At 41.4% G+C, this 18875-nt stretch overlaps 1 protein-coding gene across 7 annotated transcripts in view; it reads left to right on the forward strand.

Moving 5' to 3' along the window:
- MKX (mohawk homeobox) overlaps nt 1–3079 on the forward strand; it is a 50036-nt gene extending 46957 nt beyond the window's left edge. For 3 of the 7 annotated variants that reach the window (XM_074534411.1, XM_074534467.1, XM_074534486.1), the window contains 2 exons: nt 332–365; nt 477–3079. In XM_074534411.1, coding sequence (XP_074390512.1) covers nt 332–365; nt 477–663 — 221 coding nt within the window. In that variant the 3' untranslated portion in view covers nt 664–3079. Of the gene's footprint in view, nt 1–309; nt 366–476 lie in introns of all 7 variants that reach the window. The other 4 variants (XM_074534500.1, XM_074534511.1, XM_074534495.1 and 1 more) reach the window with 4 other exon arrangements.
- Nucleotides 3080–18875: the final 15796 nt, after the last annotated feature.

An 18875-nucleotide genomic window follows, 5' to 3' on the forward strand; every position in this document is an offset into this window, starting at 1 on the left:
TGAAAGGCAATGAAGCTGATTTTTATTTTTAGGTTTTGCAATTCCTTATGTCCTCGGTATTCAAAACATAAATATGTTTTGAAGAGCTCCTCTATTGCCCTGCAAGATGTGGGTGAACCTTCAGGAACAGCTACACCTTCAGTATAGCTTTCTCCAGGAAGATGCCTGCATGAAGCTGGTCCTTTATGTGTGTCAAAGCAAAGATTTTCTTTCAGATCTGGTAGCAAATTTGGAAATAAATCTTGGATTATTTTTCAATATGCCTATTCCCTGAACATGCTTGTTTTTAAAACTATTAAAATAAAATAGACTTTTCTTTTCCTGTTTTCAGAAAATCTGGAGAATGGACCAAATAAGTGTGAAAGGTGAGTAAGGGACTTCACAGTTTTCCAAAACTATTGTTGCTATACAGTTTTCCTGACACCATGTAGCTATGTAAGATGTGTGTGTAAGTATTTATTATTGCTTGAATCTAGTGCAGCTAACAGAAGGGGACCCAGCAAAGACGAGACATACTGGAAGGAGATCAACGCAGCCATGGCCCTAACGAACCTTGCCCAGGGGAAGGACAAACTGCAGGGAACCACCAGCTGCATCATTCAGAAATCATCACATATATCAGAAGTAAAGACTGTTAAAGTGCCATTAGTTCAGCAGTTTTAAGGGATGGGTCCTCTTTCTTTTTCACGTCAAACAGACATTTCCCTCACAGGATTTGTTTTCAGCAAAATCCGGTTCACAGACAGGGGGAAAATGTGGAAAATAGGCCCCCTTTTACAGAATGGTCAGTTAAAAAAAATTAAGGTCCCTTCTGACTCAGATGTTTTCATTGTATTAAATGAAATGTTCAACTGCTTCTATAAAAGGCATGTAAATTATAAAAACCCTGTTTTTATCAAAACATTAACTTATTTTATGTTAATCAAAGTGCGCATAAGATGTTTGCATTGCTATTACAGTAAGTGCCTTGCTTTGAAAAAATAAGCTATAACGTGGGCATAGTACAACAGTGGTATGCCTCAAAATGACAATGCCATAATGCTTAAACTTTGTATATTATTCCAAGTGGGCTTAAGCAGCCGAGGGCTAAACACATTACTGCTGAAGGCCCTGGAGAGTTGTGCTTATTTGACTTGTACAAATTGATGAGTCTTAATGAAATTGTTACATCATTCTCACTCTCTTTTTTTTTAATCAACAGTGTTATAAAAATTGTACAGTACGTTTTGTCAAAGTGACGATAAGGTTGTTATGCATGTTTCTTACCTGTATATGCAGTATATTAAAATACCAAAACCATTCCTTTGAAAAGTGCAATACTCTAGAACACACAAATTTAGGAAATAAGTTAATTGTTCAGATTATTTTGAACTTATACGTATGCTGTGTTGCTCATTAAAGATTTCTAGCTGAGAAGGTTTTAGTCAGACTAGTTGTAAATTCAAGTTGAATTTCTATAATTTTAAAGCTTTACTAGTGACTTACTGAAGTTTTGATAGAAGTAAAATTGGTTTCTTCTTGTACAAAACTAAAACTACAGTGCCATTCAGAAATGTTTCCATGGTGGAACTTATTACTTTAATGTGGTTTAAACATTTTTATTTTGTATGTACTGCATAAATGAGGACAGTTGATTGACATTTCACATTTCAGTAAGAAAAGCCTGTAATACAAACTATCAAAGCCCAAACAAGAATTAAAGAAGGAACTGAAACATTGAAAAATCTCAGCATTTAAGGCAGGAATGTTTTAAGAAGATACTAAACCATGTATTAAATGTCATGTCTCTAAAATTGACTGCTATTGAGTGTAATAACTGTCATAAAACCAGGTTTATTTTAAAATTTTATCTGGAGGTGTGCAAGTTATTCTTAAGTCATATAACAATAGTCTAATGAGGTTTACAGTGCTTGAATAAACAGTGGCAAAGCCAAAACCAATTTATAGAGAATCTGTTACAGAAAACTGGAAAAGAGCTGATTGTTGCTAGATTTGGATTTTTTCCTGTGGGTATCCTGTTGGGTTTTTTCCTACTTATCCCTTTCCTTGCTTCTCTTTCTGGTGAGCCATCAATGAACAAGACAAGACTTCAGTTCTGCTCCTGCTGAGTTTAATGGCAGAACTCCCACATCAATGGAAGCAGGACTATGCTAATGATGTAACTAACTTGCAAATAGAGGCTGTTTGAGTTGCACTAAAATAGTCAAGACACATTGCAAATATCAGCCTTGGTGTGACTTCTTAGGAAACTTCTTGATGTAACATAACGTTGTTGGTTTTATTTAGTGTACAATGAAAATTATTTGATATGAAAATATTTTGTACATATATATTTTTACTTTGTTTTCTAAATTGCTGATTTGCATTGACTTAAAGTGCCAAGCAAGAAATGTATGTTGTGACTGTATGAACAGTTGAAGTATGTTTTACTGACTTGCATCATTATATGTCTAAGATTCCATGACATTAATTTTTAATACTTTACTGGATTTTGGCATAATAATGTGAGTTTATAACTAATAGCAGAGAGTTAATACTTCACTTTTGTTCATACTATTATAAGTTATTCTGGTATTAAATATTTTGTGACAATAAATTCATGGTTTTGACAAACTCTTCTGTTAGGAATATTCAGTGTTTTTGTCTGTATAAACAACAAAATTTGTCACGTAGAAAGGGTACTTCTGGGGACTCGTCTGAAGTAAAACTGGAGAAGGCAAGCCATTGTATAAACAACTTGTTAATGGTTCTCTTTTCCAATGATCAAAGCACAAGAATAATCTGTAAAACACATCAAGTGGGTTTTAAATTTAAGAAATACTTGGCCTAATTTCTTGTTACTGTTTCCTTTAATTTATTTTTTTTCTACTGCTGCTTTAGAGTTTTCTGAAAACACAAATTCTGATGAATTATGTGTGTGTCTTTTTTAAATAACGAAAGTCATGATCAGTGCTGAGCCAACAGCTAATGAAAACTCAGTAATTATTTATGATATTGGAAAAACAAACATTATTACTATTGCTCTTCTTTGTTTCAACATATGTAACCATTTTAGTAAAATAAATAACTGCAAACAACATCTTGCTGGTTTGAATTAAATATTCATTTATCTGTCCTTAGGCATTTGCATTTCTGGTTTCCTGTAATAGTCAGGGTTTCCCTGTACTGGGACACAAGCCTGTGATGGGCAAGGACGAAACAGAAAAGTTGTTCTGATCCATACACCTTGTGGTACGTAGTTGTGTGAAGTAGTTTAGCTCCTACCCAATGAAAATGCCTGCAGCAGGGTTTGAGTAATGACCGCTAATGACAACGTGGCCTGATGCTGATAAATCCTCCACACTGGAGGAGTGCAGGGGGAGGCCGTAGCTACTCACTGACCTGAGTCCCTGGAGAAGGTCCATCAGTTGGGAGAAACTTTGGTCATTGCATTTTTTTCAGAGCACAGGCTGCATTTGCCTACATTACCCTGTGTGGATGTTTGGCTGGGTGGAGAAGGAGAAGTCAGCCCATCCAAAGCTCAGGGCTCATAGCAGAGAGCCCAGTGCAAGTGATCTCTTAACTTTTGTGCCTTGGCAAAGCTGCTCCACTTGTGTGGGAGGGGTGATAGCTCAGATTTGGTGGGCAATCATCACTTTCAGGTTTTATGTCCTGCTGATTTGTGATAAAAATGTTCTTCTGCAACACCTCTGGCCACCCAACATGTCAGTGGAGATCTGGGTATTCAGCTGATACGTGAGTTCCTGAGGGAGTATGTACAGCCTGACTTTTGCTGTTGGGAATGTGTAAAAACACCCACATCTTAATGATGCTGAGCTACTTGGCACCTACTTTGTACCCAAGTTTGACATGAAGACACCAACTCAATCTGCTCCCACCTACTCTGTTACATCATTTGCCAGAGCTGAGCACTCCAAATTCTTATAAACCACTAAGTAAGAGGAGCTCCAATTTTCAATTCAGTAGTTAGAATATTTCTCAGGCTCAGGATTGCAGAATCTCCTAGCACCACAGAACTGCTGCAGCCACTGAGCTATAGTCCTCACTTTGTAACCTCATATCCTCCACTGGTGACCTAATGCATAAATACATATGCCAGGTGAAGCATTCCACCAGGGAGACTGAGACCAAGTCCCAGGACAACACACAGGCCATTTTGAGGACATTTGATAACTTGGTGGCTTATGTTTTAATTTGGAGTTTGGCAAAGGACAGCAGCTAGACCTGGATACCCACACACAAGTGTGTGAAGTGGCCACTGTATCAGGAGCTAGAAGGAGACATGAGGGAGGAGGTTGATGTCTGTACTGTGAAAGGAAGAATGGATTTAGCTTTGGCTATGGGAAATGCTATGCAGGCTTAAACCCCTTTCTTCATGATTTCTTTACTCACAGAGATTTTCATCATATTCCCTGGCTTTGATGAATTATGTTTTTTATCTACCTAAATTATCCATCAGTGGAGATCAACCACACCAAATGTGAGCTGCTATTACAGGAAACAGATTTGGTTATAAAAAATATCATAAGCTTCTGGAATTTTAATGCTCAGAAAATCCTTATTTTTACCCTGTGTGTCATCCCCGGCAATGGGAGACAGTTTAGGAATTGTTCTGCATTAGTCAAAAGGGGCCCTGCACCAGGGAAAGGCCTTGGTGACTGCTCTGGGGATGATCTGAAAGCCAGGGAACTGCCTTCTCTCCCTGATTCACCACAAAGAGTTAATGAGGAATCACTGGCATGAGGAATACCTCAGGGCCAGTCAGAGAGCAGGGTTGCAGCTGTTTCTATCATGTTTGGCTTTCACAGAATCACAGAATCATGGAATAAGCTAAGCTGGAAGGGACCCATCAAGTCCAGATCCCATCCCTGCGCAGCACCATTCTCTAGAATCACACCATGTGCCCAAAAGCATTGTCCAAAGGCTTCTTGGAGTCTGTCAGACTTCACATTGTGACCACATGACTGTGTTGTCTTTCAGGTATTTTTCAATACCTCCCATAACTTCATCAGGCACTAAAGTGAGACTGACAAGCTTGCAGTTTCTGGGGTCCTTCTTGCTCTTCTTGAAAACTAGGACAATGTTCACAAGGTTCCAACCAGCTGAGACCTCTCCAGATTCCCAGGACTGCTCAAAAACCATCAAGAGAGGTTTTGCAATGATACCAGCCAGCTCTTTGAGGATTCTTGAATGATTCCCTCCAGATCTCATAGATTTGTAGGGATCCAGCTGGGGAGGAAAATCCTGCACAGTTTCAGGGTTGAATGGAAACTGATCATTCTTGCAATCAGGGTCCTCCAGCTCAGGGCACTGAGACCCCCTTGATCCATCGTTCGTGTTGAAGACAGAGGCAAAGAATGCATTAAATGCCTCTGCAGTGTCCATGTCCCTCCCTCTCTGTGAGGTGAACATCTTCATCCTACAATGGTCCAAAGTTGTTTTTGCACTGCCTATTACCATTAATACATTTGTAAAAAAATCTTTTTAGTGTTCCCCACATTTCTGTCCAAATTCAATTATTTTTTCACACAAGCAAATTTTTCTTGCTGTGAAACCCCATGTTCTGCTATGGCACCTTCAGCACACATGTGCCTCCATGCAGTCCTTGGTGTGACCACACTTTGTTAAACCCGAGCCTGGTACTCGCAGGAAAATAGAGCCTGGACTTGGCACAGACTGAGCATAGCAGATCCCCCAGTGTTCCACTACCAGCTCTGAAGTCCAGTTGGCACCAATTCAGTGGTCACAGTGACAGCTTTAAGCATGACAACCCCCGTTCTCATTCCTGTGCTGCTATGAACGATCTGTGACACTCTTGGAAAATTAGAAAGAACCTCAAAGGGTTTCAGGCTCCTAACCTAACAAATTGAAACACTTCTGGAGGTCTGAGGGCCAAGTCATGTTTCCATGGCCAAGCGCAGGCAGTTGCATGCCTACTCTGAGCCAGCTGGACAGGAATTTGGGTAGCCAAGTCTGGCATCAAACCTGAGCTGCTCTACCAAGATCCCCCAAAGAGCATGAACTGGATTTAGTATGGTGTGAATATGTCTGTGCAGCTTTGGGATCATTGATTTTTCTATGTCTTATTCAGATTGTCCACAAATTTCTCTGTGCTTTGGCACAGTATTTCAAAGAGGACAATAATACAGCTTTGTGTGGCTGAGTCAATGTTTGTAGGAGGACATTGGTAGTTGGAAGCTGCTCTGGTGACATCCCTGCCCATCCTAGTTAGGTAGAGCAGGAAAGAAAGGTGAAGCATGATGCAAAGGGCCGGATTGCCTGAGAGCACTGCACTGACACACTGCAAGGGAGGCTAGAGGAATCCAGCCTTGATGCCAGTTCATGTTTTACAAGCTGATTTGCAAGTGCCAGGGTGTGCTTGATTCTCATTAGCAGCAGAATTGAGACCCAAACCCACAGCTCTCACAGTGCTGAGCCAGTGTTTAGGCTTGGGCCCCATCTTGAAACTCCTCTTGTTTAACAAGAAGGGAGGCGGTTGGCTAAAATACAAGTACCTTGAGGGGGGAAAAAAATGAAGAGGAAAAAAAAAGAAGAAGTGGAAAAGAGACATGAATGCCTAATGCAACAGGAAAAAAAAAAACCCAAACCTCCTTAATGTTGCTGTTATGTCAGCTTGGGTTATTGGCAGTGGAAGTGGTTATTGGCAGCGGAAGTTAGACCTGGCTCAAGGCTAATATAACTTGTGCACCTGACGTTTTAAAAGGAGCTGAGATCTGGTTTCTTAATGGATGGGCTTTTTTCATTCTTGGTATTGGTCCTTTCTCCAGATTTCCTTAACTTTCCTTTCAGCCTGCTTTGGACTTAATTGTCCTTCTATCTTTCCTCCTGCCTGAAAAGTCTCCTGTTTCATGAAGACAGCAATGGGATCCTTCAGGCCAAGGCTCATTCTTCTGGCTTTGCAGTTTCTAGGGCCATGTAGAGCGATACATGATACAACAAGCTGGTGCTCAATGACAAAGTTTGGTATCTCCCTTCTCACAGTCCAGCCAACGAACATATGAAGCCTCAGGAGTGTGCAATAGAGGCTCTTCAACCAACAAGCTCACCATCTATCACTTTACTCCTAACTACTACTGCTTTTGGCTATCTTAACTCCCAAAAGGACTGTCAATTTAACCATAACTACCTAAGAACTGCCAAGTCTCATTTTATGAGCTGCTTTTGAGAGTTTAGCTATTTAAGGCTGATTTTAAACAATTTTTATTGGTACTTCGTGGCATGTGCCTGATTTACAGTGCTGTAAATAACCACAAATTAGGGACATTTCTTTCTTTACAGTAAAGGCACATTATCTTGAGCATAAGAAAGATAGTTTGTTGGTAAAGAACTGGAGTGCAGGCCCTTTCCTGCTACAGACTCCCTGTGTGAGTCCAGGTAAGCCTTATCCTGAGTTTGGTCCATGCAGACAAGCTGACTCTTCCCTGGGGATGCTCTAAAGACCAGGGAATGTCTTGAGATGTCCCTCAGTGCTGTGGTAGGAGACAGCAATGCTGTTTTGTAAGTGGCACACTCAGTTGGATGCCCTCAAGAAGTGATGGCTTTCGGATGTTGAGTGTAATTTAAAATTTCATCTCAGTCACGTGTCCCAGTACAGCCATCACCTTCTGCAGCACTTCCATCTCTTCACTGACTGCAGGAGGAGACTGAGCTACTGACACCAGATGTCCAAATCTGACACAGCTAAAGCTGGGGAAGACAAACTGGGCTCTCAAGAAACAAGACTTTGGGACCCACACCACCAAGACTCTCATTGGGCTCAGGCCACCACTACTGACCTTCCTTTGCAATGTCAGCTGAGGAGCTCACTGGAGCACATGGATAACCTCATCCTAGGAAGCCAGAAATGTGTCTTTAAGAAAGACTTCTTGTTGCCCAAGAATCTGTGGATGAACAAGTTCAGGTGTAACATAAGATGTTTCATTTAGGACTGTCCCTGTGACTTGGGAATGTTCAGCAGAGCAGTCTGATTTTCCTCATATTAACTGGTGCAGGGAGTACAATCTTCACTCTAAAGGGTTTAAAGCTCTGGTTTTGCACATTTTAAAGAATTTTCTCCCAGGTCTCAGGCCTGCAGAATGTGCTGATAAGAATCAGAAGAAATAGTGACGTCAGGCAGCACAAGAAAACCCTGCTGTGATTTTGGGAAAGGACATAGACACCGCACTGGGGTCTTCAGTGCCATCACTGCACTGCACAAATGGGTTCCTTTCAACAGTAAATTCCCTATTCATGTTTGTTGCCTTCACATACAGAGAAAATTCTATTTATAGGGAAGAGTGAGAGTGTATAACTGAAGTACATGGCTAAATGCTTTGGGCAGCATTTAAAATGTTAATCTTAACTTTGGGAATCTTGTGAAATGGCCACAAAATATGTGGCCGGATTTTAAAATGTTCCAAGTACTCAGTGGCAGCCAGTGTAGTCATGAAAAATGGTCAGCAGCATTTCAGCTAAATCTTTGTGAATTAAATGCCAGGTCAGCAAATTGGAAACATTTTGTGGAACAGGACAACTGTGTTTAATTTCTTTGGATTTCTTTTAAGAAAGCTTGGAGATGATCAATCCCCAATTTATGTAATTTTTTTAAATGAGTAAGTCTAGTTTTTCATATTTACTTTTGTTGTCTTGAAATGTAAGATAATTAGAGTAAAAAGGATTGAAATCAAGACCAAAATAGAAATAATTGAAACCTACAAAAATATTGACTTTTCCAAATTATGTTTACTGACGTTTTAAAAATGTTCTTCTGGCTATTTCTCTTAATTTGTTTATGTATTTATACTTTCTAACCCATTTTAAAACAACAACAACAAAAATGTTCTACCATATCAAAAATATCTACAGGCAGGGAAAATATGTTCTTCATAGTTGCATTGAAGAACTTTTAATGCTCATTGTCTTGAAAAAAAGACCACTTTTGCATGGTGACCCATGGATATAAAAGTCTGTCTCTATCACTTTGCTTGAAAGTACTGGTTTTTATGCTGAATCATTCCAACCAGCACAATGCTGCTTTTACTGTAGGTTACTTTTGTATCAGTGTCCTGTTGCTTTCAAAAAAATAGGGTTTAAGAGGAACCCTATTTGAGGCTTTTTCTGCTGTCTGGGATATTGAAAGGAATTTGCATTCAGGTGGAAAATGAAGATAATGAGCATCGTATTTGCTGGTATTCCTCAGCCTTGGAGAGCAGACACCCACTACAGTAACGGACAAATCTCTGTGGTGTTCATTCATGCATGCTGATTACAAATAATAGAGCAAGCAAGAGTAAGCAAGGGGGTCAGATTGAAGAAGGCATCTCCATCACTTAAAAAGAGACTGCAACAGCAATAATAAATATGTTTCTCAGTGAGAAGTGTAATGGCAACCAGAAAACTGAGAGTGCTCCAAGTTTTGCACCAACCTTTTACTGGCAGTGAAACCACATGCAAAAAAAAGTGAGGAAAAAGCTCAGCAAACAGCCAAGAGTGTCTCACCATGCTTCAAGACGCAGAACAAAGACAATCTTAGTAATTTCCAGTCCTTGAAACCTTGACTGCAGTCCTGAAGCTGACGTCTGCTGGGCAGGGTGTCTGTAGGTGGGCAGCAGAAGGGTCCTCTCAAGAGCAGCCTGCCCAGACTGGTGCAACCCCATCAGGCCATGCCCAGTGCCAAATTGGAAGAGACACGGCTGGAAAGCGTGGTGCTTTTGTCACTTTAACTTATGCGAAGTGTTATACAGTTACAAGTTATATTTATCCACCCTCTTTCACTCTTTTATTTAAACGCCTTTCCTTTATGGACTGAGTTCCTGGAAAATCACATCTCCCTTACTGCTATCTCAAACAAGGCTACTTGCAACAAGTGTTTTCTGTGAAAACAATATAGGCACTGCTGTACAATCCAGTCAATATCAAACCTCTTCTAAGACACATCAATCAGATTCCCCTCCAGGAACAAAAATACAAGAAAGTTGCAATCTTTTTGAGATTTCCTCATGGGTAGCTGGGGTGGGAACTATAGACATAATTTATAAAATGAAATATTCCCTGTATCTGTTTCACAAGGACCTGTAACAGCATGAGAAGAGGATTTGGTGGTACCTGGATTTACAACTTGAAATTAAATACAGGCATGTGGAAACATTATTATGTAAACAAATACTAAGCTGCTTCTTGCTGCATTCCCTCAACAGCAACAAAATAGCAGCATGGAAACCAAAGGCCAAGTGTAATTTTTTAGCTTGTTCTGTGAGAATGAAAAGAAAACCTATTCCATGTAGAAGAAGGAGTCATTACTTTTTCATCTGTGAACTCTTAAATGTCACAGACCCTGGGCTGAACTCTGCTTTCATCAAAACCAATGGAGCTTTGATACTGGTTTCCACTGGAGCATGAAAGATCCCAGAGACTCCATTTTTCACCTTTTACTGAGAATCCTGGCAATGTACTCCGATGTCTTGCTTTCAGTAGTTTGTTCTGATGGCTCCTGTTGCTCAAGTAGGAAGTAAATTTCAGGGAAAGTGTAGCTCAGAGACATGACATCTCTGTGCTGGTGATTCAGCACTGCTCTAGCCTGAGGCATTGCTGCACCAACCCAGGCGGAAGGGAAAAGAGTTCTAAGATGCAACCAAGTTACCTTCATGTGTCTTTTACCCACTTCTCCAGGCCCTGTAGATCAACCAGGAAACCACCAAAACAAACACTTGAGGCTTACCTGTGCCCTGATCCCGGCCACAGCTTCACAATAGCAGGGCAGTGAGAGGCGCTTGGTCCTATAGGGCAGGATAGGCAGCCCCATTTCTGGCTATTTGCCCTGTACAAGGGTGTCAATTGATCCACCAATACCTGTGCTGCCCAGCCGTGTGAGGGACAAATTGTGGAATTCCAGACGGTTGGCTGCCATCTCAGGGATCTGCAGGAGCAGCCAGTGAAGCTGTGCACAAGGCAGGAAGGTACCAAAAGTAACAGTCAGCATGAGTTTTTTGGAAACATATCACATAAATCAGTTTGATTTCCTGCTGTGACATAGGGCAAACTCCATGTATGGGAGATACACAGCAGAGCAGACAGCTACTGGCACTCTAGTTAGACTTCTGGCAACCTCTCATATGACGTTCTTATAAATAAGCAGAGGAAATATCATGGAGCTGAAATTACCATTCAGAGTGTATAAAACAAATGGAAAGCTCAGGAAAGTTATTAGGGACTCATTGTCAAAATGAAATATCCATCAAGGACTTCCACTGGGGTCTATCCTTGGCAGTTTGTGCTCAGTATTTTCATCAATACCTTGTCTAAAGGAATAAAGTAAAGGTTCCCCAGATATGCAATATGTGCTATTAGCTTTATATAACCAGCTCCTAGGGGGCATATAGCCTGGAAAAGACACCTGGCTGCTGCTGCTGGGGCATGGTCCCCCTGCCTCCACGGCTCTTCATGGTGGTCTGGAGCAGAAAAAAAAATGAAACTCTTGCAATGCAGAATCCTGATACTTTTTTTGTTGTCAGCTTGGTTCTCCTTGCAAGTCTATCAGAAGCCAGGGTAAGAATTCCAAATTACCTTGATACATTGCAGAAATGGCTGAAAAATAACAGAATTCATCAGCTGCATTACAAGGACCTGTGAACAAAAGTGATGGACTGTACAGTGCACAGTGAGGTAGTGTCCTGGTTTCCTTAAAATCATGACAGGAGTTCTGTAGAAGATGAAGGCTGATCACAAGGTGAAGGTGATCCAAAACTATTCTGATATTGTGAAAAAAGAAATGCCACACTGAGTTGTATGTGTAGGTGTTGGACTGTATGAAGTGGAAGTGAATGTCTTGCTCTGTTGGGGCTGCACTTACAAGAGGTAAGTATCAGCTGGAGGTACTCAGTTACCATACCAGGAGTATGGTATACATGCTCTGAAAGGCAAATCTAATTGATCTGGTGTTGTAAAGTGTAGAGAGGATTATGAACTTCAGGTATATGTGGTCAGCAGAGACACAAAGAGAATAATCCCTTCTTTGTACAGCAGGACACTTGAGTAATAATGGGTTTTAATTGCAGCAAAGGACATGGTAGGTGAGTTCCTGGGTAGGACATGCCAGCTGAAGGGGGATCAGACAGGGAAGCACTGGAATACATATCCTATGTGGGTGGCAGGATTTCTATCAATGAAGCTTTTTAAAAGAACAAGTTAGAGACATATTTATGAGGAATTAAATAGATATCAATTGATGATACTTTGAGACAGGATGGCTTCTTGAGGTCACCTCTCCAACCTGATTTTCCATTTCAGCAATCTGCCTTATAAACATAGCATGGTCTGTTGCTCAACAGAGGGTTAAAAGAGTGAATAGCAGCTGGTTTATTCCTCTGTTTTTGTGAGGTGTGTTTACATTCCAGGCGTAAGAGTGGAGGGGAAGGACAGCAAGTTCTGATCCCACCAGCCAGCCAGCAGAGGAGACTGGGCAGCCATCCATGGGAGGCTATTTAACTTTCACAGCCTTTCAGAGTCTAACATAAGGGACAAAGGTGGCTCCCAGATGGAAGACAGCAGACTTGAAAAACATGCAAGTTGACAGAGAGGGATGTACATTTAACATGTAAGTTCAAATTGCCAGAAGAAAGCAAGGAAATTTCCAACTAGGTGCAATGGAACAGCTCCTGAAGAATCTGTAAGTGCTTTTGGCCTCCACAGAAAATACTTGGGCAGAAACCCTCCAGAAGGTATGTTTGTTTTGAGCAGAACCTGGAGTTCCTGCACAGAGCTCTCTGAAGGCTGTGTTGCAGGATTAGCCCATATTCTCTCTACTCAATGTCATGGGAGACTGAATGTTTTCACTGTTTTCTGGAGCCTGACACAGGCAGACAGACCACAAAGAAAAACACGGGAACAGATCCTATAAGCCGCTGCAAATAACACTTGCTCCAGAGCATCTGGTGAATGCTGAGAAGTTCTAGTCTCACAAAAGACGCCAACAGGGAAGACTTTATTTCACAGTTTGCCTCAAGCTTCCAAAGGGGTTGCTGAGCATGTTAACCAACACACTTTTGGACAGGCTGGTTTGTGGCCACTGCCGCTAACGAACAGGAAAACAAATGCCTGTAGCCGGAGCAGGGATTCACACTCAGCACCACAAAGCCAAGGAAATTGCTGCCAGAGAATCCCCAGAGCTGTTCAGTGAGCACACACAGGCTGGTAAGTTGTGTGAGAAAACAGCAGGAATGTTCCTTATGTGACAAGATGGATCATTCAGAAGGAAGACTGCTTGGAATGTAAAGATTTGGTGTATTGACTCAAGGAGACACTGAATGCATTCCTAGGTATGAGCAGCTCACTTCAGAAAGAAGCTAGATCACAGGGAAATGGAGGGAGGGTTGGAGTAGGAGACAAAACACAGTCAAGCTATATACAAAGATGAAGAATGATCCAGAAGTAGAAAAGGAAAGTAAATCAAAAGTTGAGTCTTGCATACATTCATTATGATATGGGGGTTTTTTTGCAAGCACGAGCAATTCCATTAGCCAAAGAGATACACAGTCATTTTTGATACAAGAGAGACAAGAATTTTATTACCAGTGTATCAAATCCAGCGAATACAGAAAATTCAATCCCCTTTCTCTGCCAGCTACATGATTCACAAGGTGCTCACTAAAAAGACTGACATCCCACTGTTTGTCTGTGCCGAATAAGCTATTCTGGATGCAAAGAACTCACATATATGGGCAGAAGCGTTCAGAAGGATGATGAAACCTGAAACAGATCCAAGCACAGCATAATAGAAACAGGCTCTGGCTCTCAAGGTAGGAAAGAATATCAGAGATACTGCTAATGGTTATACTGGTTATTAAACAAAACTACTGATCACTGGAGGATGGAAACCAGTCAAATGTCCTAAATCTGAAAGACCTGACCAACATAATAAATTACCTGTTAGCGACAGAACATGAATTCCTCCCTCCACCTTCACCTGGCGCCAGGGATTAAAGAGACCCTGATTGTCACTTGCCAGTATTTCAGTAAGGCTGCAAGTCTAGTTCTTTTTTTAGAGCAACATCTCTTTTCTTATATTAAGATTCTGCTCCTTTAACAAGAGTTGCAAGGCTTGTGAAAACATACTTACTTAAGGAAACAGCAGAAATGTCTCATGTGATCCTTGCAGGAGCAACACATAATACTGATACTGTTGTCTGTCTCTTGACACCAACTTTTTATCAAATGGCTTATGAGAGGTCTGCTTGGAGAATATAGTATTAACTCTGTAGTCTGAATAAATGAGTGTGAAACATTAAGAATTAGAACATGTCTTTTCAGAAATTACAGTCTGATTGTGTGTAAAGGCAGTATTTTTTCTCTCTTGCAGTATTTTTTCTCTCTTTCTTAGAATTGCCAGACCAAGTATTTTTCAAATTGCCAGCATAAGCAACTCAGCAGTGAATGTTCCAGTTCCAAATTTTAATTATTATTTATAATTTAATTATTTTCTTTGAACTGAATTAAAATGCAAACTTCATTCCTTCAGGTTGGAATTAATTCTACCCTTTAGATTAAGGGAAAACATGAAGTCCTGAACCATCACCGTAGCTTTGTCTGCAACTTTTCTCCCTCCCTCCTTGCGCTTCCCAATACATCTTTACCACTCAGGAGAGGAAATTTTTCAGGGATGAGTTGACTTTTACAAGACCTGGCTCAATAGGGCACAGGACTAAATTATGGCCTCTTTTTGACAATGTTTACTACTAAAGAAGAAGCAACTACTGAATAAAAATAATCTTGAGTAAGAGTAAGCTTGTAGGGTTTGATCATATTTTGATCTTGATTTACGAATCCACCCATTTCTGTTGAGTGGAATCTGTATTTTGTCATGCTGTGGGGAGCCAACACTTCTAAGGCAAAAAAGCTATGAACTAAATACTGTAACTGTTGGATAAGTTGATTTGCATTTTGAGTGCTGCTATTTGTGAAGACAAAAAGATGGTGCTTTTGAGATAACACTGCAGCTGCAGAGAGGGCCCGAGAACATAAAACCCAGTTGTGAATGGACCCTTGCAACATGAATCCAAACCCACAGGTAGCATTCACAATCCTGCTGAGAGAGGCTTTTTATTTACTTTTCCATGCCATTGAGAGCAACAATTCATTTACTCCTTATATATAAATGCAGATACACACGACACCAAGCAATATCCTGCTGATGTGAAATGCTCCCCTGGTCTCACACCCTCCCAGCCCAGCCAGCTCTCTTGGCCCTGCAGCAGCACAGCCCTGGGGAGAGTAACTGAGAAACCTCTGCTTCAGACAAGGGAGAAAGCTTCATGAATTACCAAACAACACTTCTCAGGTGGGAAAAACACATTCTTTGTTCCGCTATGTGGAATTAGAAAAATATGTGTAGAAGTAAGGCCCTGGAAATCCCAATAGAGCAATTGTGCATTTTCTCTTTCCTTTTTTTTTTTTTTTTTTTGTTTTGTTGAACTTGTGAATTTTGGGGTGGTTTAATTAAAGTCTTAAAATTCTTTAACACTAACACTCATATTTTTCCCCTGCACTTGCAGAGTTTCTGTCCTCCTCTTTTTCTCGTGTCACTTTTACTCTGCAATAAAACAATTGAATCACATACTGGTACATAAATATTGGCAGATTTTTAGGTTTGCTGCTTCTTTCACTCAGCCTATTGGGCAAATAGCCTAGAAAGGCTAAGTTATTTGCCAGAGTTTGAATTTCTGGCAAACAGCGCAGATCCAGTACAAATCTCAAATCATATTTTAGGAATGCTGTGCTTCTACCGCACCTTTCCAACTCTTCTCTCTGTGCTCTAATGACTATTATGGGGAAATGTGTTCCAGAAATGTGAAAATCAATGTAGTGGGAAATGTACCAAAACCACCTTTCCACTTATACAATCTCAGTTGTCCAAGAAACACAATTAATTAGTGTTATTGAGCTGTTTAGCTCCCCAATAAAAGCTTTTTGAGTGATTATATGAAGAACCATTGGTACTGGAGACTTCATACTGAAGTAATTAATGGAAGTTGATTATATTCTGACAAGTTAAACACAGGTTTGTTTGATATTACACACACATGGAAAACACATGCTCTATTGAGCTCAGTACCTAGGAGTTTAGATTAATGGTGTTGATGAATTATGTGGAGATTATATACTTTGCAGACATATAATGGACCTGATTTTGAAAAGCAGGCTCTCATTTTGCTCCTGCAATTTTGAGGGTGTGAATAATTGCAGGTGATTTTCTAGCAGCTAGACATCTCGCTGCCTGGTGGAATTCCTTTGGGCAGAGGTCATGCCTGGTTTTGTGCAAGGCACCGGGAGGCACAGGGACAGCTCCTGTAGACAGTGAGGAACAAACCTGCACTGCTGCTGCACACTGCAGCCACAGGAAACAGCAGGGACAACTCCTCCAGCTACAGTGGCAGCTCGGTTGGAGCTTCCAATAAATGTGTTCTCTGTCTAAGTCCAGGGGCATGTGGTGAACTTGAGGCTCACGCACAAGAAGGGAAGGAGGAAGCTGTCACTGTGCTTCCTCCTGCTGCCAGGCAGGTGTTGGACACAGACCTGACACTTAGCCCCAGGAGCAGCTGCTGAAGTTGTCTCCATGGGACATCATTTAGGTTCAGCCTAATGTCTCAGCCTACTGTGCAGCATCTTTCTCTTGAGACTCTGTCTAAAGGCAACTGCATGTCATTGGGATGAGGACAGAGGTAGTAAGGAATGCTAATGTTTAAGGCCTGCAGGGGACAGTTGGGAGGTAGAAGGCCAGGTTCAAGTGAATGGCTTGACTCAGGCAGGAAATGAACTCAGGTTTTGGTTTGGTTGCACTAGTCTGCCATGTAGAGCAGCCAGCATAGAACACTCAGCCCAGATCTGATGCCTTCCCATGTTGCTTACCCACAGGAACACATCAAACCAGTTTTTACAGGGCATTTACTGAGGGTTTGGATCACCAACCAAGCATGCTCCATCAGGATTTTCCTAGGAACCTGCCCAGAAGGAGCTAGCACTACAAGTATCCCAAAGCCAAGCAATGAAGGCAGGCCGCAAACTGCAGATAGCAGTCTGGCTTTCACAGCACTCCTGGGAATGGCTTCTGGCTCCATGGGGAAGCTCAAAGACGGATGAGCATCTCCTTGTGAGAGCAGATCCTGATGAACCCTGAAGATGTGATTCAGTTCAAGACTTCAAATTTGTGAGTCAAGGTGCAACTTTCCATGTGAACCAGGCAGCTAAACTCCATCAACATGACAGAGATCTCACCTAAACTGACAGGGAAGGATAAAGAGAGATTCTGTCCCTCTAAAGCACAGTTCTCTTGCTAAACTGCCTACACCTGCCCTGTGCCTCAGACTCCTGTGGACACCTACCACCAGAAACTCCCAATTAGGTGTCAGGCACCAGGTGAAACCCTGCCCTTAGAGATGCAGAACAGGAACAGCACAGCAGCAGCAGGCCATTTCCAGCACCTCTGGGACCACAGCTGTAAACTGGCTGCTCTGTCCAGACCTGTGCTGTCCCTTGGGTGGGACCTGTCCATCCCCCAGTGGCAGCAAATCACCACCAAAACCACCCAGCTCTATCCAACAAAGAAAAGAGCCCCCTGATTTCTGCTGGCTGCAGAAGTGTGGGATATCAACACCCAGGGCAGGGCAAGAAGAGCAGAGAACCCTCCTCCTGGGACTAGCAAACCTTCCTCAAAATTTTAGTGTTCAGAGCTATAAAGTTATTTCATTTCATGTCAAGCTGGCAGAGAAATGAGTTGGGACACAGTCTCCATATTCAGTGGTTATACCCAGAGACTTTCTTTAGATTATAACTTGAGGTATTTTGCACAGGTGGAGAAGGCAGACCTGTTTGAGCTTTGATCTTAAAAGAACAAATGTGAAGAACCACCACGTGCCTACAGAGGTACGGTAAGTGGGAAGTTGAAGAGGGCAACACAGGAGGGTGAGTTTAGATATATATTAAGAAGAAATTCTTTACTGTGAGGGTGGGGAGGCACTGAACAGGGTGCCCAGGGAACACATGGATGCCCTATCCCTAGAAGTGTTCAAGGTCAGGCTGGATGAGATCTGAGTAACCTGGTCTAGTGGAAGGTTCCCTGCCTACGGCAACAGAGTTGGAAATAGATGAACTTTAGGATCCTTTCCAACCCAAACCATTCTATGATTCTGTGATACCCTGGACAGTGCAGCTGGGATGGAAGAACTGAATCACAAAAGAGGCAAGGACAAGCTCCTCTTTGTATCTCCACACAGAAGACCTAACATGGAAGCACTGGTGTGAATTCTTTATACAGTTTGTTTGACCATATAAATACCCAAATACCCAAAAATATATAATATATATATATAAATATATTTATATATATATAATATATAGTGTAAATACCCAAATACCTTTTCCTAATGCTCTGCTTTGATCACTCACCTAGTTGACACCCTATAAGAAAAACAGAATTAGAACTTAATCCTGCAATTATTTGCTGCCTCCAGGAAAGTGTAGTCATTGTTGAGAAAGGACTTTTAAGTCTCCCCCATGGTGACTGTCTGCTGGAGGCAGTGGATGATCACAGAAGCAAACCCCAATTCTTTCTGTGCCAGAGGACAGGAAGCAGTCCTTTCTGAGCAAGGGGAAAGACCTGGCTTCAGCCCCTGCTTCTTAATTAGCTGCTGCAGGTGGAGAGCTGTGCAAGTCCCTCATATTCCTTTTATAACTATCACATCTTTATGTGGCTGAACTGTTTTTTTCCACTGTAACTTGGACATTTTTGGAAAAGAAATATTTTGGGTCACATTATCAATTTTCCCCCTATGGAAAGCTTATGAAAATTAATCTATAAGCAAATTGATGTGAGGGAAAAAAGTTAG

The sequence above is a fragment of the Zonotrichia albicollis genome, chromosome 1 (genome assembly GCF_047830755.1).
Source record: "Zonotrichia albicollis isolate bZonAlb1 chromosome 1, bZonAlb1.hap1, whole genome shotgun sequence".
Classification (NCBI taxonomy): domain Eukaryota; kingdom Metazoa; phylum Chordata; class Aves; order Passeriformes; family Passerellidae; genus Zonotrichia; species Zonotrichia albicollis.